The 25,213-nt window shown below is 37.3% G+C and overlaps 1 protein-coding gene and 1 pseudogene across 4 annotated transcripts; one reads left to right on the top strand and one right to left on the bottom strand.

Annotated features, from left to right (window-relative positions):
• The first annotated feature begins 13,261 nt into the window (after positions 1–13,261).
• LOC106420590 (protein DA1-related 2) lies at positions 13,262–17,989 on the top strand. 4 transcript variants are annotated; one of them, XM_048752604.1, is made up of 12 exons: positions 13,262–13,923; positions 14,224–14,366; positions 15,415–15,502; positions 15,608–15,722; positions 15,812–15,935; positions 16,045–16,128; positions 16,212–16,331; positions 16,422–16,634; positions 16,724–16,786; positions 16,906–17,021; positions 17,121–17,179; positions 17,448–17,989. In XM_048752604.1, exons 1-12 carry the CDS (start codon positions 13,863–13,865, stop codon positions 17,783–17,785), a joined length of 1,524 nt encoding a protein of 507 aa, XP_048608561.1. In that variant the 5' UTR covers positions 13,262–13,862; the 3' UTR covers positions 17,786–17,989. The 4 variants fall into 4 exon arrangements, with proteins under 4 accessions (XP_048608561.1, XP_013716905.1, XP_048608562.1 ...); XM_013861451.3 differs by having other exon boundaries at positions 13,264–13,923; positions 14,224–14,393; XM_048752605.1 differs by having other exon boundaries at positions 13,265–13,923; positions 15,815–15,935.
• Positions 17,990–19,672: 1,683 nt separating this feature from the next.
• On the bottom strand, positions 19,673–24,729 carry LOC106420593 (annotated as a pseudogene).
• Positions 24,730–25,213: the final 484 nt, after the last annotated feature.

Below are 25,213 nucleotides of genomic sequence, written 5' to 3'. Positions count from 1 at the left end.
GGAGTCAAACAGAAAACTAACCTTTTCTTTTGACTCCTTTTTTTTTTTAGATTTTAACCCCACACCTGCACTTTATCTACGAAAATGCCATTAACATTTTTTTTTTTTTTTTTTCGAAAATGGCTTCTTTACTGTCTCAACCTCATCTTCTTCAAGTATTTACAATACTGCCACTGCAATGAATAGTGGCAACAACCTTGTACGAACTGTTTGGAGCTTTTAATGCCCTTTAATGCACGTAAATCTCTTTACACTCTCTCTGTTTCAATTGTTATGAACTAAAAACAACATTTCTTTCACTTTCTCTCTATATTCATCCAAAAAACTCAAGCTTTTGATTCAAAATATGGGCTATGGTTGCAGAGCCATATTTCTTTCGTTTTGACTTACGGTTGCTTTCGTTTGAGGTTCTGGGTGGTTGGAGAAGACCCTGTGTGCAAACGAAGTCATCTCACCTAGTTTAAGGTACGAATTTGAATTTTTTTTCAAGATCTGTTCGCGTAGAAGACTTACTAGTAAGTCATCTGTATGTAGAAGACTTACTGATGAGTCTTCTGGTCAAACGGACGACTTAAATTAAGTCGTCCAGCTTTGTTTGTTAAAAAAAACACTTCAGACGACTTATATATACGTCGTCTACGAGAAACGGGCTAGTTTTGCATTTGACCGAATCGTGTCAGATCTTTGACTATTTCTGGACGACTTATAATTCAGTCGTCTCTGGGAAAGTTAAAATTTCAATATTTTATGAAAACTTGACGACTTACGTGTAAGTCGTCCTAGGTTAGTTTTGTAATTGAAAAATAAAACTTCATAATTTAACTTTAACCAGACGACTTAATATAAAGTCGTCCCTCCAGAAGACTTAATTTAAAGTCGTCCGGGGAAAGCAAAGTCGTCCAGAATTTTTCCCAATTTTCTGGTCAAACCTTGCTTATCCCGGACGACCTTAAATTAAGTCGTTTAGCTGGACGACTTTCATCTAAGTCGTCTGGAGAAAGTTAAATTTCAAGTTTTATTTTTCAATTACAAAACTAACCTAGGACGACTTACGTGTAAGTCGTCAAGTTTTCATAAAATATTGAAATTTTAACTTTCCCAGAGACGACTGAATTATAAGTCGTCCAGAAATAGTCAAAGATCTGACACGATTCGGTCAAATGCAAAACTAGCCCGTTTCTCGTAGACGACTTATATATAAGTCGTCTGAAGTTTTTTTTTTAACAAACAAAGCCGGACGACTTAGAATTAAGTCGTCCCTTTTAATTTTCAATTGCAAAAGTGACCTCTTTAGACGACTTACCTTTAAGTCTTCTGGACGACTTAATGCTAAGTCGTCTGCGAGAAAAGGGATATTGATGAAGCTGGTGAATGGGAAAAAGATGTTGGTGATAATGATGAAGCTGGTGAATGGGAAGAAGATGTTGGTGATAATGATGAAGCTGGTGAATGGGAAGAAGATGGGGAGGAGGAAAATGGGGAGGAGGATGCTGATATTTTATTTTTAGACGACCTTCTACTATCCCTTCAAGTGTATTTTATTTTTAGACTACCTTCTACTATCCCTTCAAGTCGTCCAAACCTTCTAGACGACTTATTTGTAAGTCGTCCAGTTGGAAAACCTTCCAGACGACTTATAATAAGTCGTCCAAACCTTCTAGACGACTTATTTGTAAGTCGTCCAGTTGGAAAACCTTCCAGACGACTTATTTCTTCCAGACAACTTATATATTTACAAGTTCAAATACAAACACTAATCTTCCAGACAACTTATATATTTACAACTTATATATTTACAAGTTCAACTTATATATTCAAATACAAAGACAAGTTCAAATACAAACACTAATCTAATCATACAAGCCCACGAACCTATCACCATCCACATTTTCTTTTAGATGCTGATCAACAAGCTCCTTCCATATATCCACCGCCATATTATCCCTCATTTTCTTTGCGTTGCACCTAGCAAAGTCTTTAGGGTCAAAGGAGACACCGAGAGCATGACATTCAATGTACTTTACAGTGTACACGCCACAATCACCATTGTTGGCCGTGGGTACACCTTTCAGCGGTCTCTCATATGTGTATGGCTCCAACCCGTATTTGACCCGTATTTCGTCGGTGGCTGCGCACTCAACAAGCAGATAAGGGACCATCTGGAGAAAAGGCTCCATTATCGCATCCCATGCGTCTGGTACAGTAGATGAAGGTATGCTGTCCCAGACGACTATGTGCCTCTTAGGGATCGATATCCAAATAGCAACCCAATGCTTGTCGTCCAAGTTCACTGGCGCATAGATATCGTCAATGTCCTCCCCCCACTTCTTGTTTGATTGGCAAAATGAAGGTATTGATCCGTCATAAAAATACGACGCCCCACCAGGTAGAACTCTTCCTAAACCTTTGTGATCAGGTTCCGATGTTTTGAAGAGGTGATACTGCTCTCTCCAAGACTGGGAAAAGTTGTGATCCAGGAAGCACATTCGCTCGCTCCTGAAAGCTTGTGGGTTCTCCTGATACCTCTGCCTTAGCACATTAATCCAAGCATCTATATGCTGCATATTAAATATAACAAGTTAGAAGTTACCAGACGACTTAAATATAAGTCGTCTACGTGGTCGTCCAAGTAGACGACTTTCCAGACGACTTATAATAAGTCGTCTGGAAAGTAGTCTACTTGGACGACTTTGTAGACGACTTAAATCGTGAGCAGAAGACTTACGCAGTCTTCCAGCCATCCTCTGGCTGTCCGGAGGAAGTGGTACCACCTTGTTGGTGATGTACGTGGTTTGTCCTCGGTCTTAGTTAAATAATGGCTGCAAACAAAAAAAGCAATCAGTTTTGGACGACTAAATCAAGCTATTATGGGTAAAGCAATCACTTACGGATCAGTTTTCAACCAATCAGCGAGTTCCTTCAACCGATCTTTGTTTACTGGCGGAAATGGATTATAGGCTCCCACTCCCAAACTCGACTCCTTGAGCTCTTCAAATTCGTCATCAGTAAGAGCTTTCCTAAGAGCAGTATGCAACTTGCTGTTATCCGTATGATACGAAATGCTATTGTGGGCTTCTGGTTCTTCCCCTGATGTGTATAACCTACGGGGGAGTTCTGGAATATCCATCCTTTTTGTCTGCAAAATAATCAAAGACAACGATATAAGTCCAGACGACTTAGTAGACGACTTATAATTAAGTCGTCTGGAAAGTCTTCCAAATGGACGACTTATATTTAAGTCATCTACTAAGTCGTCCAGTTGGAAGACTTTCCAGACGACTTAAATTACTTACAAGTCTTCCAGTCGCAGAAGGAGTTGGAGTACTCGTCATTGCGGTTATAGATCTGAAAAAATAAACGTGAAACGGTGAGAATGAGTAAATTGATAGAGACAACGTTTTATGTTCATCTTTTCCTCGAGATTGATGACTTAGCGGCGTTAGGGTTTACAGAGAAACGGCGCTAAGGTTTACAGAGAAGAAGCGGCGGCGCTAGGGTTTAGAAGAAGCGGCGGCGCTAGTGTTTAGAACGTTGGTGACCACGGTGGCGAGGGCGACGGTTTGTTCGGAAATAGTGGAAGCGGCGGCGCTAGGGTTTAGAGGAATCGGCGGCGCTAGGGTTTAGAGGAATCGGCGGCGCTAGGGTTAGAAGAAGCTGCGGCGACAACGGTGAGAATGAAGTGAGATAGATAGCCGATGTTGAGAACGATGGTTTGTTCGGAAATCGTGGGAATTCGAAATCGCCTTTGAGAGAGAACTGTTAGGGTTTCTGAATATCGCGAAAAATGAAACAAAAAAAAAAAATCACCTTATATATTGGGTAAATAATCCGGTTAGCTTTAAAATTACATTGGTAAACTTTAAGGTTTGGTCCGGTTTAGACGACTTATTCTGGCTGATAATGTACAACAGACGACTTAATATTTAGTCGTCTGTTTTCAGACGACAAAATATTAAGTCGTCCTAGACCCTAAAATGAACCCCTAAACTAAAATGACTAGATTAACTAACTAACCACGTTATAAAATCAAATTATACTTAAATAGTGTTTACTATACACAGAAATGAACACGCATAAGTAATTTTAAAAATTTTCAAAAACGGTTTTAATGCTTTCCAAAATCTAACCCTAAGAACACATACAATACTACAACATATGTTGATGAAACATAAACTTAAGAATATCATGACTCACTACTTTCACTCATCTATGCTGAAAACAATTGAAATTTGTTATATCTTAATTTATACCTCCTAAGACATATGTTAATTACATAATTCCCATTTTTCACTTATCAAAATATTTTTTACAAAATTTTTAAATTATGTTTAAGACTAACTGTCCAGACGACTTTAAGTTAAGTCGTCTGGACGACTTATTTTCAAGTCGTCTAAACAGACGACTTGCGAGGGGTAGAAACGTAAAAAGAATTCCGTTTTTTTGTTTGGTCACAAGGGGATAGTTGTAATTTCAATAGCCTTTTAGGTTACTTTTGCCTTTGACCCAAGTTGGGGTATTGTTTTGGGTTTGACTCCAAGTTTTGAGTCACACTTGGCAATTCTCCCACTTTTTAAACCAAAATCTTTACAAAGTTACATAAGATAAGAAAGTTAAAAGAACTTTTAATAAGATAAGATGTCACATAAGATAAGAAAAGTAAATTGTTAGATTTTAGGTGATTAAAGACATGCTGCCGTATCTTGGATTTTGCATCGGCTACTTATGCTCGGCCCTATAGCCTCATGTTTCATGTGATGTAGTATATACCTCTATTTTTGTGGGCAAGTGATGTATCTACTTCACTTTGTTTCACTAATTATGTAAGATAATATAAAATTAAATTGATTCATAGATTAGACAGAAGTAAAAACTAACGTTTTTTTCTACGTCTGAATTCATTGAATCGGGATAAAGAATTGTTCAAAACCGAAATACGGTAAGATAATAAACGAAAAACATAAAGACCCCGTGATAACAACCTTCATCAACTCAACCTTAAGGGAAAGGTAAGTTCAAAAAAAAAAAAACCTTAAGGGAAAGGTTTAAGAGTTTAAAAATAAAATGAAGGTTCAAAATACATAACGCGAAAGAGTTTCAGAAACCAAATTTATTCGATTCAGAAAAACAACACTGATTCTTCTTTTCATCTTCATATTTTAAAACAGTCAGACATATTTGATAAAAAAAAAAACAGTCAGACATATAAATTTCCCACGGTTGATTGATTATACATATCGTTTTGATGTTTTATCCTCTAATTAAGAAAAGGTTAGATGTTCTCCTGTATAATTCTTTCTAAAAAAATTCTTAATCTTAAATATGGATAGATGTTTTTTTAACATATCAAATTAACGTTCATACATGACAGTCTAGTATAAACAAAATAAATTATTTTAAATTACTTATTATAAAACATACAGAGTATTATTTAAGTGAGATATTCCAAAAATAAGCAGCCTTAATTGAAAAAAAAAGGTATGGGATCGTCCATACATAGAGCGACTTTAGCAAGTTGATAAAGAAATGGTCAGATCTCAAGGTGGATTTGATCTGATGCCATATTTAACGTCAAACTATTATCTTTGTTTTATGAAAACTTACTTTAAAGTGACTATAGGTTAGGCTTTTGCTCTGTAAAAATTGGGTGGTTGATTCCAGTTTAGAGCCTCCTTCACCTTTGTGGCGTCATAACGGGTCAGGACCTTCCTATAGATTGATGCCCACAATTATACTATTATAATTGGTCTGTCCTTTGTGTTCCATAAAGGTTTAATTGTTGAGAAAATTACATCATAAAGTTACTTGTGTTAAGTGTCAACGTTGCAAAAGCGCATCTTTATCATGTATAGCCTAAAGTCACGTCACATTAAGTAAAAAAGTAGAAAAAAAACAATGATACAATGTATCACATAATGTAGGAATGTCTTATGAGGACTTTGTTGAATTTGAATTTGGGTTATCTAAAGATAGGAAGATTTTGATGTTGAGTTTAAAAAAAAAATCTCTAAATATTGATTAGTCGACAATTACAAAAAAATAGAAATCGGTAGAACAAACACTACAAGAAAACACATGGTTAACGACGAAAATTAACGAGGAAAAACAATCCTCGTAAATTTGCGTCGAGTTTACGACGAATTTACGTGAAAAACTAAAGTCATCGTTATTTCCTCGTAACGTAACGACAAAACTATTTCGTCGTAATGTGGATGTAACTTTACGAGTATTTTACGAGGAAAAACTATTTCCTCGTAAATACGACGTAAACTTTGCGTGGTATTTACGAGGGAATAGTTTACGTGTATTTAGCGAGGAAATTTTTGAATCCACCAACTTTATAGGTGTTACACGTTTTTTTTGCCCACCTAATTAATTTTCGTCGTAAATTCATAGCAAAATTACAACTACCAGATTCGAATTTTCCTATAAATATGGATGTTTAAACATCATTTTAAACACACCAACAACAAAAAACGTGAAAGAAAAAAAATGGCTGGCTCCGGGAATATTTACGAGTTGCGGAAGTGGATGTATATGCATAGAGATGCTAACGGGAGAGTGACGAAAGAATACCTTGCGGGTCTGGAGACATTTATGCATCAAGCAGATTCAACACCGCTCGCCCAAGAAAGTGGTAAGATGTTCTGTCCTTGTCGGAAATGCAACAATTCGAAACTGGCAAACCGTGAAAATGTTTGGAAGCATTTAATAAATAGAGGTTTCACGGCAAATTACTATATCTGGTTTCAACATGGAGAAGGTTTTAATTATGATCAGAATGAAGCTAGTAGTAGTAATAGCAATTTTCAGGAAAAAGAACCGGTTGATCATCATTTGCATAATGAACATAGTTACCAGCAGGAGGAGATGGTAGATTATGATAGGGTTCATGATATGGTAGCTGATGCATTCGTAGCTCATGATGGAGATGAAGAACCTAATATAGATGCAAAAAAGTTTTACGAAATGTTAAGCGCGGCGAATCAACCACTTTACAGTGGTTGTAGAGAAGGTCTCTCTAAATTGTCGTTAGCTGCTAGAATGATGAATATTAAAACTGATCACAATCTACCTGAAAGTTGCATGAACGAATAGGCAGACTTGTTTAAAGAGTATTTGCCGGAAGACAATGTGTCTGCTGATTCTTATTATGAGATTCAGAAACTGGTTTATAGCCTTGGGTTGCCTTCGGAGATGATAGATGTTTGCATCGACAACTGCATGATCTATTGGGGAGATGATGAGAAGCTAGAAGAATGTCGATTCTGCAAGAAGCCACGATTCAAGCCGCAAGGACGGGGACGTAATAGGGTACCGTACCAAAGGATGTGGTACCTACCAATTACAGACAGATTGAAAAGATTGTATCAATCAGAGCAGACTGCTGGAAAGATGAGATGGCATGCCGAGCATACTCAGACGGATGGTGAGATGACTCATCCATCAGATGCAAGAGCCTGGAAACATTTCAACAAAGTACATCCAGATTTCGCTAGCAATATCCGGAATGTGTATCTCGGATTATGCACAGATGGATTTAGTCCGTTCGGAATGTCAGGGAGACAATATTCATTGTGGCCAGTCTTTCTTACTCCATACAACCTGCCACCGGAGATGTGCATGCAACGGGAGTTGCTATTCTTGACCATATTAATACCTGGTCCGAACCATCCAAAAAGGTCCCTGGATGTTTTCCTACAACCACTGATAAAAGAGTTGAAGGATTTGTGGTCAACAGGGGTGAGGACGTATGACTGTTCAACGAAGACGAATTTTACGATGCGAGCGATGCTTTTGTGGACCATAAGTGATTTCCCTGCCTATGGGATGTTGTCTGGATGGACTACACATGGGAGATTAGCTTGTCCATATTGTAATGGAACGACGGATGCGTTTCAACTGAAGAATGGTAGGAAGACAAGTTGGTTTGATTGTCACCGTCGATTTCTTCCCATTGGCCATCCTTACCGAAGAAACAAGAATTTGTTTAGGCACAAAAGGGTTGTGAGAGACACTCCTCCTCCATATCTAACTGGAGAACAAATTGAAGCGCAAATCGACTACTACGGAGCTAACGAAACAGTTCGTTGGGGTGGTAATTGGCATGTCCCTCGTAATATGCCAGATTCTTACGGTGTTCATCACAACTGGCACAAGAAGAGTATATTTTGGGAGTTGCCATATTGGAAGGATCTTCTTCTGCGCCACAACCTCGATGTGATGCATATAGAGAAGAATTTCTTTGAGAACATCATGAATACAATATTGAATGTCCCAGGGAAGACAAAAGACAACATAAAATCAAGGTTGGACTTGCCGGATATTTGCTCAAGAAGCGAGTTACATATTAAAAGCAATGGACAAGTTCCCGTTCCGATATTCAGATTATCTTCAGAAAAAAAGTCGGTGTTGTTCAACTGGGTGGCATCAGAAGTGAAGTTCCCCGATGGGTATGTTTCGAATCTCTCTAGATGTGTTGAAAAGGGTCAAAAGTTCTCCGGGATGAAGAGTCATGATTGTCATGTATTTATGCAACGACTACTGCCCTTTGCATTTGCGGAGCTACTTCCAACAAACGTACATGAAGCACTTGCAGGTACGTAGTGTATTATATCACAATAATTTACAAAATAATATATGACTAACAATGTGTTTAATTTTTTTTGAATATAAAAGGCATTGGAGCATTTTTCAGGGATCTGAGCACACGCACTCTTAAAGAAGAAGTTGTGGAACAGCTTCAAGAGAACATTCCCATCTTATTGTGCAACTTGGAGAAGATATTTCCTCCCGGATTTTTTGACGTCATGGAGCATCTAGCTGTCCACCTCCCATATGAGGCATTGCTTCGTGGACCTGTACATTACGGATGGATGTATCAGTATGAGCCAGCCATGAAATATTTGAAGGGAAAAGCAAAGAACCTCGCCAAAGTTGAAGGTTCTATAATTGCTGGAAGTTTGACGGAAGAAGTTTCTCACTTCACATCGTACTACTTTGCGTCAAAAGTACGTACACGGAGAAGAGCTCCAAGAAGATATGATGATGGTGGTGTTGCGCCAACATATGCAGTTGCTGGTGTTCCAGACATCTTTAGCCAGATTGCGCGACTCGGTGGGAAGTGTAAAGAGGTTTGGTGGTCGAGTGAAGAAGACGCTCATAGTGCACACACCTATATTCTACTCAATTGCGAAGATCCATTGATGCGTTATTTTGAAAGGTAACATATATTGACACTTCGAAACACATATAACTATAATTAATTGTATAATTGCGAGAGATTTATTCCTATAAAATGTGATTTTACAGCCTATTTGTTTCTCAAGTCGAAGAAACATTTCCTGGTATATCCACAAGTGACGTAGACAAAAGGAAAGATCAACACTTCATTAAGTGGTTGCGGAATCAGGTATTAACTAAAACTTTTTTTTCATACATTATCTGTATTTCATTAACATTCTCTTTATTTTTGCAGGTTGATTATGACGACGACGATGCAGATTATCCTAAGTGGTTACACGAAGTAATTCAATCTCCACTTGTAAAGGTCACCACATCACAGATGTATTTCACACGGGGCTATACTTTTCATACATATGACTATGGTAGACAGCGGGCGACCAGTAACTATGGAATATGTGTGAAAGGGGAAACAGATTTCTACGGGATCTTGACGGAGATTATTGAAGTCGAATTTCCAGGGATACTGAAGCTGAAATGCGTCCTCTTCAAATGTGAATGGTTCGACCCCGTCGTCAACAGAGGTGTTCGGTCTAACAAATTCGGTGTAGTTGATGTCAACGGTGGACGAAGGTACAACAAATTCGAGCCTTTCATCTTAGCTTCACAAGCAGACCAAGTTAATTCCACGTAAGCAAAATCGTCGTAAAGTACACGTAAAAAAAGCACTCGTTAATTCTACGTAAGCAAAATCGTCGTAAAGACCACGTAAACGGATTTATACATAAACCCGTTAATTCCACGTAAGCAAAATCGTCGTAAAGACCACGTAAACGGATTTATACATAAACCCGTTAATTCCGCGTAAGTACAAATCGTCGTAAATATCTCGTAGTGTACAAACTTGAAAAAAAAAGGAAAAGGAGAAAAATACCAGATTAACATGTGGCAAGACTTCCAGCAATTATAATACGTAAGTCTCGCCCACATGAATTCTAATATCTTCTCCTTTTCCTATTTTTTTCAAATATTTATAATTTGAATATGATTTTTTTGAGGATTGTGATTTGAGATAAAGTGTGATTTGGGAGTTTGGGTGTGGTTTGAGAGTGAGAGTTGTGGGTATATTTATAGGAAAGCAAGCCTCGTTAATTCCTCGTAAAGTAAATCGTCGTTAATACCTCGTATAAAAAAACACGGGCCTTTGTGATTACTCGCAATTTCCTCGTAAAAAAAAAGACGGGCCTTTGTAACTGCTCGCTATTTAGTCGTAAATTTACGACGAATTTGCGACGATATGTAATCTTATATATACACCCGCTCACTCTTTCTTTCCTCTCTACTTCCTCTCTACTTCCTCTCCACTTCCTCCCCATTTCGTAGCAATGGTAAGCCTGATTCCTCTCTGATTTGGTTAGATACATTAGGTGGTTAGTATAGGGAATTTAGATAGGTTTGCGAATTTTATGTTATTTAGTGTTGATTAGGTGGATAATGTTGGAAAATATATTGTTGATGTTAATTTCAAAAATTTCATTTTTTTTTCCAGGTTCGAAAAGGAAGACTTACTGCCCATTATAGAGAGATCTTCGGTGAGCCGGGTAGTCGTTTAGACCCGGCCTCTTCTTCCGCTCCCAGTTCTTCGGGCCAGGAGACTGTCCCCGAGACTCAGTACACTCAGAGAGTCTCTGGGTCTACTTCTTCTAGTGCACCATCGGCTCCTCATGTGCCTCCTCCGATGCCTCCTCCTGTGCCTCCTCCGATGGCACCTCCGATGGTCGCTGATATTCATCCTGATCTGATGGTGCCTCCGAGTGTTCCTTACTCGCAGTACACGGTAGAGGACATTCTCAGTCTGCCAGGCAGAGAAGGTTTACCAGTCATCGACCCAGACCGACCGGACGGAACGTTGTGGTATGTTGCATTAATTTTTTTAATTCGTTTAAATATCTTTTATAACATTAAAAAATAATTTATATTTTAAATTTGTATTTTCCAGGTGGGGGGTTGACGGATGTCTTGCATCGGACGTAACCGACACGATCAAGGGTTACTTCTCCATGCCACATCCAAACTGGAGTAAGACGCCTCACTACGTCAGAAAGACGTGGTTCAAAATTTACGCTGTAAGTTTCTATTAATTAATTATATATATTTTAATTTTTTCATGATTTATATATATATTTTCTAAGAAACTAATTGTTAATTTATTTTTTCCAACAGCAAAAATATAATTGGGCTTTGGGGATCACTGAGAGGGTGAGGAAGAAGTTTAACGCGAAAGCGAAAGTTCGCTTGTTGGACACGGTCTCCAACTGGAAGGGTGACTGGATCGTGAAGGGGTATGAGCGTGGCAAACCCGCTGAGCTCACCACGGACGTGTGGGATGGCCTCATCCGTTATTGGCGCCTTCCTGATTCGATTAGAATCGCCCAGGCTTGCTCTAACTCCCGTAACACGGTCGATGAGCACGGGAACGGGCCGATGCTTCACACTACGGGCCAAAAACCCCACGCCGGTGTCCGTTTGGAAATGGTAATTAAATATTTTATTAAATAATTTTTTTAATAATTATATTAATTTATTCTAACTTTCTTAACTGTTTTTTAGGCCAAAGAGACGGGACATCTCCCGTCTCTTATGGAACTTTACGAGAGGACCCACAAGAACAAGGCGGGCGTATTTGTAGATGGCAAGTCCGAGCAAATCTACAACGACGTAGTTGCTCGGGTTGAAGACCGCCAGACTCAGCTGACCCAGCAGTCTACCGACGGATTACCCGTCACCTTATCCACACTTGAAGTGGATAAGATTTACGAGGAGGTAAATTTTCAAAAAAATTAACTTTTAATTAATCATTTAATTTAACTTTAAATATTTACTTACAATATTTATTTTTTGTTTTTAAGGTTGTCCCTAAAAAAAGGGACGGACGTTGGGTATTGGTTCCGTCAATGATGTTCCGAGAGCGACATCGTCTTACGGTCAGCGACGGGATGATGAAGTCACGGAGCTGCGTAGAGAGTCCGCTCAGCTGCGTAACGAGTTGACCGCGACAAAATCTCGTATGGGTGGAGTCGAGGGCTTCTTGGACGTTATTGCGGCCACAAATCCGGAATGGGAGTCCATGTTGAGGAACATGCGACAACAACATCCCATTCATGGCGAGTCATCCGACGACGTACATAACGAGGCGGATGTTACGAGGAGGAGTGATGAATTCTACCGGGCGATGAACGACCCTTAGTTTTTTTTTTGTTGTTGTATTATATAAATTCAAAACTTATTTATTTATAAAATATTTTCATATGAATTTATTTTTATTTTGAATTTTAATTTATTATTAAATTAAATAATTTTAATTATTTTTTTATTATATTTTAAAATTCTGTAAAATAATAAAAACGAAGTAAATTCGTAGCTAAAGTACGACCTCTTTACGTGGAAATCTTACGAGGAAATGACGAGAAACAGTTTACGAGTATTTTACGAGGAATTCTTTACGAGGAAATAACGAGGAAATGTTTACGACTATTTTACGAGGAAATAATTTCGTGGTTATTACGTGTATTTTGCGAGGAAAATATTTCAAGGTATTTACGTGTAGATTACGAGAAACTGTTTTCGAGTTATTTACGAGGAATTGTAGCGACGTCCTTACGAGGAATTGTAGCGACGTCTTTACGACGAATCGTTCTACTTCGTCTTTACGACGAAATATATTCCTCGCTAAGTTACGACGAATTAGCGAGGAAATATGTGTTACGACGGACGTGTAACGAGCAAACACGTTTCTTCGCTAATTCGTCGTAAAGCCTCTTTTACGACGAATTAGCGAGGAAAACCGCCCTCGTTAAGATTATGTTTTCATGTAGTGAAAGTTGAATCGTACAAAATGATCTTAAACCTTGAAATAGCGGAAAATAAACTCGCAAACGTTTTTTGTCGTATTTGATGTTGTGTGTGAATATCGTTTTTTGGACGACTCTTTTTGTTGTATGACACGAGAACTTTTTTCTTTAAAGTATAATTTTCTTTTTTTTTCTTTCTAAAGGATTTCTTTGGTATCCAAATCCGCGATAGTTGTAGCTGAAAATGATGTAGTTACTTTTAAAACTAAACCGAAATCGACACTTAAACATAAGAACTAACCCACAATATCAATCATACTATAAAGAAAAACAAGAAAATCAAAGCAAACAGCAAAACTCAATTGGAATATAGTAGAAGTTGAACGGGACTAGCGTCGCAATGAAAACCCCAAAAGAAAGTTATTTTAAAGAAAATGATAAAGAGAGAAGCTTCAAAAGGTTTCAACTATATCCTCCTCCTCCCACCACCATTGTTTGAGAGATTCTCCGCCTCAGCATGATATAATATATTCTCTTGAAAAAACATGTCTTTCTCTCTGTTCCTTTCCTTTCTGAAGCTAAGCATCTCCTCTTTTCCCTTTTCTTTAACATTTTTTTGCCCGATCTCTTCTGCAAAGATTCTCTCTTTCTTCGTTCTCTTTTCATACATGTTTTTATTCTCTAATAACAATTAATGACTTATAACATCATCTTCTTCTCCCCTCTTCTTTCTTCTTTTCTTTGCTTCTCTCTCCGGGTGTCGTTTACTCTTCACTCACGTACACGTTTTCAAGGTTATATAAACACGTGTGGGACTTTCATCATCTTCATATGGATTCTTCTTCATATGGTGTTTCTCATGTCAGCCATATCTCCAATCCTTGTATCTTTGGTGCGTTATCTTTTCTTTTCAACGTCTCTAATAACATGGCCGATCCTAGGTATAGTCAAGTGAAACATTCATCTACTAGGACCTCCAAAATTTAAGAAATAGTTTACGTATATAAATTCTCAAATTTATAACAATTAATTTTTTAATTTTTTTCTAAAATTAGTCTCCAAAATCCGGCTCTGCTTGATACCGAGTTTTTGGCAAGCATATTAAGTCACCAAATGGCTAATGCACAGTGTGAATCCTAACTTTAGACTTAATATTGAAAGAGTTAACCTAACATTTTTGATGATATAACAGGGGCTGGGTCGTCGTCTTCGCCAGGGAAGAAATGGAACTTGATGAAATGGGTGAGTAAGCTTTTCAAGAGTGGCTCTAACGGAGGCACTAGTGGTGCTCGCACTAACCATCATCCTCCTCAGTTTCAAGAGGACGAGAATATGGTCTTTCCTTTACCTCCTTCCTCTTCGGTAATTATTTTCTTAAATTATTCATTAGATTAGTTACTCTAGTTAAATTTAGTCTTTTCATTCTTTTCTTTCTATATATATCTAGACATATACTATAGGCATGTGATCGGTAATATTAAAGCAATATGCAAAAGACATGTGAATGTTACCACTCTTTTTCGTTTTTTTTTTCTCATGCTGTTGAAATATCACGGGTCGTTGTAGTTGTACATTCTGTGAAATGGTCACATCCATGAAACTAATTGGTGCATTTCTTATTTTATTTTAGTGCTTAAAATGAGATGATGTGACAATGTGGTCATCGGCAGTAATAAGGATGACAAAAATAGATAGAAAGCGGTTTACATATTGGCTGAGTTGAGATTCGATTTTAATGTTTTTGTGAGCTATATAATGGAAGAATATTAAAAATTATCAGTTAATTTTATATATATATTAAAATTTAATTCTAGAATTTGTTAATTTTTAATTGTGATATTTAATATTAATAAAATAATAAGCATTTTTCATGTTAATATGAGCTAGTACGTACCTAGCTCATTGGGTTTGGAATATAATTGTTAACCCATGAAATAAATAATGAACATTAAGCACCCATTGCATGACGGAAGAGTTGGATTGAATTGAGGTGGCCTATTCTGATTCCCATAAGCATTACTAATGATATTTAACCACTAGAATCTCTAAAGATGAAATCGATATGGTGAACAATTAGGTTTTTTTTTTTTAAGTTCAGGACCGAAAACAATTACTTTTTTTTATCAACTTAAATTTTAATTAGATTGTTGAAAATGACACAAATACATGTAGCATACATATGAAAATACAGAACAACAAATAGCATAATGAAACTCGACGTTGGTGGTCGAGTGGTGTGAGGCGGCTTGCAATGGTCTTAAGGACCGTGAGTTCGAACCTCCCCCTCAAATTTGCGACCTACAAGTTCCATAAAACTATATATATAACTTGTTTACAAAAAGATTAGTTTACATGCTTTGGGATGGTCGTCTTAACGAATCAGGACGATCGGTCGAGAGCCTCACGGGACAAAGAAGAACTAGATCGTGCATTGTCAGTTTCTCTAGCTGACGATACGAACCGACCATATGGTAATCTTTTGTCTACCTTAGTGAGAATACAGATAAAACAAAAAGATTATTAATTATAAACACCATTTCTATAAGTTAGAGATTGAATTTATTTTATCTGGGCAGGATATGGTTGGTCTATGGATAATAATTCAGATTTCCCTAGGCCTTTTCACAGTGGATTGAATCCATCTTTCATTCCACCTTATGAACCGTCCTATCAAGTCAGACGACCACAAAGGTACAAAAGTGTACACTCTTACTTCAGTTCCATAGAATTATTACTTCAAATTATATTAAAAATAAATGGTGTTTGATCTATATTTGTAGCAGAATATGTGGCGGTTGCAATAGCGATATTGGATTGGGGAACTATCTGGGATGCATGGGAACATTCTTTCATCCTGATTGCTTCTGTTGTGATTCATGTCGTTACCCTATCACTGAGCATGAGGTATGTATATATATATACACACTTAACATAATACATATCAATATATGATACACACGTTTGCGTTTGGAGTACTAAGGTTGTATCTTTTGTCTTCTCACTTGGCTCAAAGTTCTCTCTATCAGGAACCAAACCCTACCATAAGATTTGTTTCAAAGAGCTTACTCATCCTAAATGCGAAGTTTGTCACCATTTTGTAAGCAACTTAACAACCACATTATTAGATTCTTACACATCACATAGTATATATTATATTCTAATTTCATAAACTTTTCTTAGATCCCAACTAATGATGCTGGCTTGATCGAATATCGATGCCATCCGTTTTGGAACCAAAAGTATTGTCCGTCTCACGAACACGATAGAACCGCTCGTTGTTGTAGCTGCGAACGTTTGGAGGTAATGAAATATTAATATTGAAACCAAAATGCTCTCTTGATTATATTGCTAAATCCATATGTGTTTTTTCTATGTTGGGACCTTATGAAGTCATGGGAGGTGAGATATTACACGTTAGACGATGGGAGAAGTTTATGTTTAGAATGCATGGAAACTGCGATAACCGACACTGGAGACTGTCAACCACTTTACCATGCAATACGTGACTATTACGAAGGAATGTACATGAAACTTGAGCAACAAATCCCCATGCTTCTTGTTCAGCGAGAAGCTCTCAACGACGCTATCGTCGGAGAGAAACACGTAATATTTTGGTCTTTAGACTTAAACATAGCATTTTCACGTTGAGTTTCTCTCAATTTATAACTAAAAGTCTTATGTACTTCCCTTAGGGATACCATCACATGCCTGAGACAAGGGGTTTATGTTTGTCTGAAGAACAAACAGTCACAAGTGTAAGTCTTTTAAATGCTTGTTACAACTTAACGTAATTTCTAATTCTAAACATTATTTTTGGTCTGTTTTTGTATGTTTTTTTTGGTAAAATGTTTTTGTATGTTTTGGTTCTTCCTAGGTTCTTAAAAGACCGAGACTTGGCGCTCACCGTCTTGTTGGCATGAGAACTCAGCCTCAAAAGCTTACACGTAAATGTGAAGTCACTGCGATTCTCGTTCTTTACGGCCTCCCTAGGTACTTTGTTTTCTCAAACTCAACTCACTTTTCGATTCCAACCCAAAAAGATAGTGAATGTGGTTAGTAACCTAACTCAACTTTGCTGGATGCATGAAGACTATTAACTGGAGCAATTCTTGCCCACGAGCTGATGCATGGATGGCTAAGGCTCAAAGGTACACTTACTATTCACCTCCATCAATCTTTTATATAAGAAACTAATATGTTCGCTGAATTATTTTAAGTAAATTCGATTTATTCGGTTCAATAATATTTTACAAAACTAAACTGTTTATCGTTTTTGCTTTTACTCTGTTTAAAATAAACAAATAATAATATGGTCTTAAAATATATTTCAGAACATTTCTTGAACTTCTTGTCCTAAATTCAAAACACTATAAGTCTATAAGCATATTAATTTGTTTAATTTCTTGATTTCATTAGGGTATAGGAACCTTAACCCTGAGGTAGAGGAAGGTATCTGCCAAGTCCTCTCTTACATGTGGCTTGAATCTGAAGTTCTCTCAGATCCTTCTTCAAGAAGCATGCCCTCAACATCAACTGCCACCTCGTCGTCATCATCATCATCATCGTCTTCTAACAAGAAAGGAGGAAAATCAAACGTGGAGAAGAAACTTGGAGAGTTCTTTAAGCATCAGATAGCTCATGACGCATCTCCAGCTTACGGAGGGGGTTTCCGAGCAGCAAATGCAGCGGTTTGTAAGTACGGTCTGCGTCGCACACTTGATCATATCCGCTTCACTGGAACGTTTCCTTTGTAACTTTCACAATATTTAATGTTCTGTTATGGTCTTTAATTTGGATTGGATGGATCACACAAAGGATTGGTTTGTAACTTTCTGTAGAATCTCAGAACATACTTTGTCTCCCCTTGGATTTTGAGTGAGGAGATTTGTTGTTTGGAGGTTTACTAAACAATTATTGAATACTAATAACAAAAAAAAAAACTCAATTAGTTTCCAAAATCACAAAGACTTCAAGTAAATGCTACTAAACATCTCAGTCCTAAAGATTTAATTGGCTTGAAGATGCTGTTGACAACAGAGAGCTCTATTAAAAGTATTTATCTACTTATGAACAATTTGTTTTTTTTTAAACAATTGCAGTGTATCCAAATATATTTATTTATTTAAGAGGAATTAGGTGGTATGGCTACAAAAAAAACAATATTTAGATCAATAGCCAAATAACCTAGAATACATCGATACACAGTGTATTTTATATAATATTACACTTCTAACTTTCAACGCAACCGGCTTAATCTGCAATTTAAAAGAAAAAAAAATTATTCAAAAGGGCAAAAGTTAAACGTGGTCATTAGAAAGTCACACATTTCTTCTTCTTCTTCCTAACGTCTTACATGGTTTTCATTCCACATTATTGTTATACTATACAATTGATTTTACATTTACTTTGTTATATGAATACTACCTTTATCTTTAGCTTTTGTTTCTCAGATTACAAATGGAAGATTAAGTAGATTGTTTGAAACTGGATTTGAGCCATCCGGTAAATATATTCTCATTTATATGTAATGATGCAATGGGTATATAAGTGGAATAGATCGTGTCTATGTAAAATGGAAAGACCATTCATGTGAAATGGAATATTTGATCTTTACTATTTGTTGTATTCTATTATAATTGCATGACATAGACATTTCATGAAATCATAGACATTTCATGATACTATTTGGGGTTAGCATTAACTTTTTCCATGATATCATAGACATTTTATAATTTCATCAATATGTACTATACTATTTATTTAGTTTCATTCTATTTAGGTTGAGAGTTTATATTTGGGTTTATGGTTTATATTTGAGTTTAGGGTTTAGTGATTATGGTTTAAGGTTAAGTATATAGGAGTTTATGGTAGGATTGTTATATGGTTAATTATTGAGGGGTTTAGGGTTTAGTGATTAGAGTTTAGGATGTAGTACTTCCTCTCAAGTCTATTTTCTTTTCCATTTTATATAGTATAGGTGATAGTACAAAATATTATATATTATTTTCATATTTTAATTTAATCTAAAATATTTTACATTTAGATTTGGGTTTAGGAATTCAAGTTTAGGGTTTAGTATTTCAGTCTTTGAGGTGTGTTGGGTTTAGGGTTGGAGGTGGGTTGGGGTTGAATTACAAGAGTAATATTCATTCAATGTTAGATAGTATAGAATAATAGTTCAAAATTTATATATTTATTATTTTTTGTTGTTTTCTTTAAAATGTTATAACTCTAAAGGAAATTTAACATTTGGGTTTGGGTTTAGAGACTCGAGTTTATAGTTTAGTATTTAGGTGTGCAGGTTAGGTTTAGGGTTTATGATTTTGTTTCGTATGAAAATGTTATGTTTGTTCTATCTGACGTAGTACTTTTATAAATGGAATAGAACACTTACTTATAATAGTTAATCCGTACGTGGACTATATTAAATCTCAATTTCTCTTGGACATGTGCTCTCGTCAACGTTAATCCTTGGTCCCACTGTCACCGGTAACTTAGAAAAAATAAAGACATAACCAGATAAAAGGTGTATGAAATGTTATCAATTTAATAGCGTCAAAATCAAAGCTATTTACTTAATTTTGACTCCAATCTTGGCTAGATAGCAAATTCACCCTTTATTTAACTGCATTCAATGCAAGAAAATAAACATGCTCATACTCATTGAAAGATTAAAATCCACAAAGGGACACCAAAGAAGAAAAACTTAAAACTCAAAATTATTTTTCCCCACGCACAAAAAAATATCAGGAGAACAAACTCAGTCTACCATCACTCCCTCTTTACACCACTTGCATTCTATCTATTCTTAACTAACATAAATGATTATGTGAAGTGTGTGTTTGATTTCATCTTACAGCGAATCTACGCGTCCTCCTTCCCTTAACCGGCATGGAACCGAAACTAGTTGGTTCCATGTCCCACTTCAGTTCATCTTCCTCATTGCTTGCTTCATCTGAACGCCACCTCAATCCCCCACTGTTATTTCTGCTCTCAGTGGCCAAGACATTGTTGTTGTCCTTGAAGCTACCATTCATGAATATACAAATTAACAGGATTGGACATAAGTATTGAACCGCACTTCTTATGCAAACCAAACGGTAACACAATGGTTTATAAAGAAGAGAAGATTAAATGTACCTTGAAGACAAATCCATTGGATCATCCAAATCAACAAAGTCACGGGACGAGTGTTCACACGAGCTCTGTCCTTTGAGCTGGCTGTTCACACGAGCTCTGTTAAGATCTTTGAACGGTGTGGACGCTTCACCACCGAATTTCAGAGTCTTGGTTATGCTTCTAGCTTCACTCGTTTGTCCTCTATTTGCGGTTGTCAATAACTTTCCATGGGAAGCGTTTCCTATCAAACGACCGGGTTGAAAAGGAGTGCTGCCATTATTAGCCACTGGCTCTCTAGCGCCAGCGTCGTTAGCCCTTTGGAGAAATACGGAATTAGTATGAGAGGAAATCATATCAGGTTGTTGCGCATCAGGAAGATCAGAGTTTCTTGCTGCTTCAGAGGTATCTTCCACTTCAGAAAATTGTCCAGATCTGACTTGCTGCTGCTGAATCGCTGGAAGTATATCTATGGCTTCATCTTGTTTCAAAGTAACAGAAACACAGGATAGTTCAAATAGCCAAATATCAAGTACCATTCCAGATAGTATATTTAAGATTCAAAAATGTCAGACAATCCTGCAAGCATCATGAGGCTAACTAAGCACTAAAACGCAAGAGGAAGGATACACTTGTACAAAGAAAGGTGGCTGGAACAATAACTTACAACTAATTCTTTCCTCCAATGACTCTGTGATCGCATTCTGGACATTACTTCTTCCCCAATTCGATTTTCAGATACGAAACTCTCTGCAATACTCTGGAGCTTAAGATCGACTTGGTATGCCTGGATGTAACGGTAGCGCTGCAGCAATGCAAACAACCAGTAGTTTCCAGTTAAAAAAATAGATAATAATATACAAAAGACAAAGTTTCCAGAAATTAAGCAGCGGTTGTAGTGCTTAACTTTGCCTCGTTGTTAGACTACATTAAGCTCGAATTATAAAAGAACATTATAGCCCAGATAGCACATACGAGAAAACATACATGTATGTAGTTGGATGAGCTAATAAATCCCTTACTATAAATTTCATATATTCTAAACTACATATATAGCTTACAGCTCTGGAAGTTCAAGTGTTGTATTTGACTTTTCTAAAGCTACTCTCGCGGGCAACATGTTGTTCAAGTGAACTTGATTTAAGAATGAAGTTACAATTACTTACTTGAAGATAGAAGACAACCAGAAGACTACCCACAGCTGATGAGGGGTCATCACTTGCAGAATCCAATAGGCATCTGTGCAGATATTTCTCTTCATCTGGATTCCACGGTAACTCAATGATTCTATCAACCACGTTTCTCCTAATACATAGACAGCAGAACTCGTTGACAAGTATCTCCATCCACTCCGTCCAGCCCCAGATGTCTACATCATCAGACATCTTTCACAGCTCCATTTTTCAATTTATTTTCCTTCACTTTCAAGCAGAGTGACCTTTGGTATGTGAATGCTTCACTCAGAATACCACATTCCACTCTCACACGAACTGCTGTGACAGCTTCACCAACTGAAACCAGTTCTGATACCCCATCACGACCTGACCAACGCAACACCATAAGAACTGTTTCAGGGTTTTCCCTTTCTAACAGGACTTGTGCAACCTTGGGATATGTTTCTGGACCACATATTTCAGGAAGAGTCCTACAAGCTTCCTGATATAAAATTTGGAAAGCTACAACTGTTAATAAATGTTTGGTGGAAATAACAAAAATCTGCACAATAATACATATATCTAATATGTTATCCCTTGGGAATGTCAAAAGGTACCTGGAGTGCCTCCTCTGAGGGATCATCGAGAAGATAAAATACAAAAGACTCCAGCAACGAGTGTCTGGATACGCCAAAGGTAGCAGCAAAATCATCTATAATGTGCTTCCAATATTTCTCAGGGGCAGTCCAATGCTGATCAAACAGGTAATAAAGAAACTATATCCTGGTTAAGGAAACCATCGAATAATAAAAAAAACATGGGAAGGTATACTTATTATGAGTATTTAAAAGCAAAATGAGAGATAAATGTGAAAAGGATACAATTGCTTGCTTCGCAACAACCAAATCTGAACTGCCCTGTAAAAAGAGAATGTCAGCGGCAGTTCTAAGACTCTCAAATGGATAAGATCCTGAAATTCCCTCTATTTTGGACCTAAGAATTGATCTCTCATCGTTCTGCAAACATCCAACATCTAGGTCTGCCCCTATGTCTTGACTGTACTCTGGCTCTCTTTCAAGATTTTGTAACGCATCCTCGATAAAAAGGGAAGCACCCTGTACATTGCAATCTGAAGACTGGTCTACGGCATCAGGCCATGCACGCTTAATTGCGTCTGATTTCCTTTCAAGTACCAGAGCCTTCCACGAAGTGAAAGTAGAATACCGAGACCTCACATCTTCCAGAAACCCGTGTCTTATGCACCAGATCATAATGTCCAGATGCTGAAAAAAAAAACAAAAACAATAGGATCCATATACTCGTTGATCTTGCACCAAAAACAATAGAGCTGATGTAGTTAAAACACTCTTTGGTCAGGAGCCAGATGGTGATATCACTTCGTCAGAGACAGGGTTAAATAACCCCAAAAACAAGCCGACGATGTAAGACTAATATCGTGTCTTTCATAAATCTAAATGTAATTCTTTTGCAGTACTAACATTATTGCAAGCCGTGTAGGAAAATAAGTAATAATAGTAATTTAGGCATACTTTTGAAAAGCTGATTGGATGTAAATGGAAATAGAAAATCTTAGCTGACCTGCTTTGTTTTTCCAATGTTCTCCCTAAGCTTCTGCACCTCTTGAAGCTGAGGTGAAACAGAGCCCTTAAAAGCTGATTCCATAACTTCAAGCACACTAAATATCCCAGCAACTTGTTTCGAATACTTGAGAAGGCTATCTAACCAAGCTTGCATCCCTTTCGTTTCAAGACTATCTGAGAGCCAATATTAAAGATACATATACTGGCTTCAGAAACATAAATATTCTAACAGCTAAAAGGATACAAATTTCTCGAAGCACAGCTAAGATGTTCCTGAATGTACGCTTGACCCAATCTTTGACAACAACTTCATCCAGCAAAAAAGCAATGACCGGGTCACTAGATACAGCAGTCTCGTCCATACAAACATCGGTGATATCTATTAATTCTCTGTCAAAGATATATCAATTATAGATCAAAGATATAGAGAATGATAAAAACACTATTAATATTTTGTCCAGGCAGGGAACAAGAGCTACCTAAAAGTACATGAACCTATCAGTATAAATCTCCCCGTATATATACACAGCTCTAACTACATTATCCCTAATCATATGGAGATTCGTGGTAACAGATGTAAATGAAACAACAAATCTATGTGACAGCGAGCATAAATGCAACAGAAAGGATACAACGGCACACCACAGATATCAAATTGTTGTTCATGGCAACGTCGAACAGAGAACAAAGGCGAACATCAGCTCACAGCTGATGTTCATCTTCATGATCTGGAGAGATTAGACCAGCCTCAACACACTCGTGATAAAGACGAAGCCGAAGTTTATCCCCAGTTCTTGGTAGTCGGCATCGACAGATTGGACAAACATCAACCTTCGGACAACACTCTTTGCACAAGGAGGCGTGTCCACACGGGATTAACGCGTAGCGCACAGATCTCCCACAGAGGGCTAAGTTTCTGGTTGCACGACAATGCTCAGCCTTGGCCTCATTACACAACTCCCTGAGGTTGATAGATGCTAAATGCCTCAACGCCTCCTGTAAGTAGTAAGCAACAATTCTGAATATACTCATAAAAATTCTAAGCTCTATAGTATTACTCACTTAGCCAACACAGTCATCATCTTAATTTTCACTTGAAATGTGAACAGGTTAGAGCAAAGTGATTGGAACAACAAAATACAAACTTTCACCACTAATACATTGTTACATATGCTACCCATTAAGAAATAAATAAAAAGATTGAAACTTTTTGTACACTGAGACACCGAGGATGCTTGTAGACATATATGCAAGAGCTATAGACGAGTAGCAAAACCCAAAAAGAAAAAGAATAATTAGGAGGAAGGAGAAAGTAAGGGAAGACCTGAACAGGCTTGCTATTGTAATGAGGCTGCTTCGGAAGAGACATGGATCTCGCGGCGGAGGCGTAACCATTGATTTGTCGATTCGTATCCATCTTCTCAATCACCCAAACACGGAGCTCTGTTTGGCTTTTCTTCGGGAGGGAAAAGGCCTCCTGGTTCGGTTCGAACGGTTAGTTGGTTCAGATTATTCTGTTTTTGGTTATATCGATTCGCACAAAAACGGTTTGGTTCGGTATTCAATTAGTTCTTTTTTCCTTTTTTTTTGTCACTGGGTATTCAATTAGTTCAATTTATGAAAATTTAAACGGCCAGAGCTAGATCAAGCTTATAACTGAATTTTATTCAATTCACAAATCAAAAATTGAATTTGGTTTGGTTCGGATCAAAATATCAGGTCTTAGAACACATTATTGTGTGGATTGATTGATGATTCAGGCGACGCTACTCGGACCTAAGGGTCGGTTTATTCGGGTCGGATCCATTTGGATTAAAATTTAAAAATTCGATTATGGGCCGTGTGAAAACTTGTGAATCTATGGGCCCATGTCACGTGTAAACGGTGCGTGCACCTCAATTACTGAAAAAGGCGCGCGTGGATCATTCTCTCTCGCTTCCTTTCGCAATAGCTTTCCAGGACGACGACGACGGAGAAAGCAAACTAAGAAACCTCACAAAACTCAGAGAAAGGCCCGATCTTTCTTCTTCCGATCTTATCGTTCTTGTGGGTGAGATAAAGAATCGCTCTTTCGATCACTAAGCTTCGATGGATGAGTCGTTCTCTAATCTACAGACGAGCCATTTGCTTGGTTCAGTTCCCGTAAGTCTAGCAAACACACATCGATTGGTTCTCCAATTTTTAGAATCGTTCAAATGGGATTGTGTCTGATTAGGATAAAGAACTTTCCTTTTCTGAAAAGTTGTTGTCTTTTGGGTTTGCATGATTGGATTGAGATAACATGTTTTGAGTGATTGTATTCACTATCAAA

Source organism: Brassica napus, chromosome C3 (genome assembly GCF_020379485.1).
Source record: "Brassica napus cultivar Da-Ae chromosome C3, Da-Ae, whole genome shotgun sequence".
Taxonomy (NCBI): domain Eukaryota; kingdom Viridiplantae; phylum Streptophyta; class Magnoliopsida; order Brassicales; family Brassicaceae; genus Brassica; species Brassica napus.
This window is presented reverse-complemented; position numbering and strand designations above follow the sequence as displayed.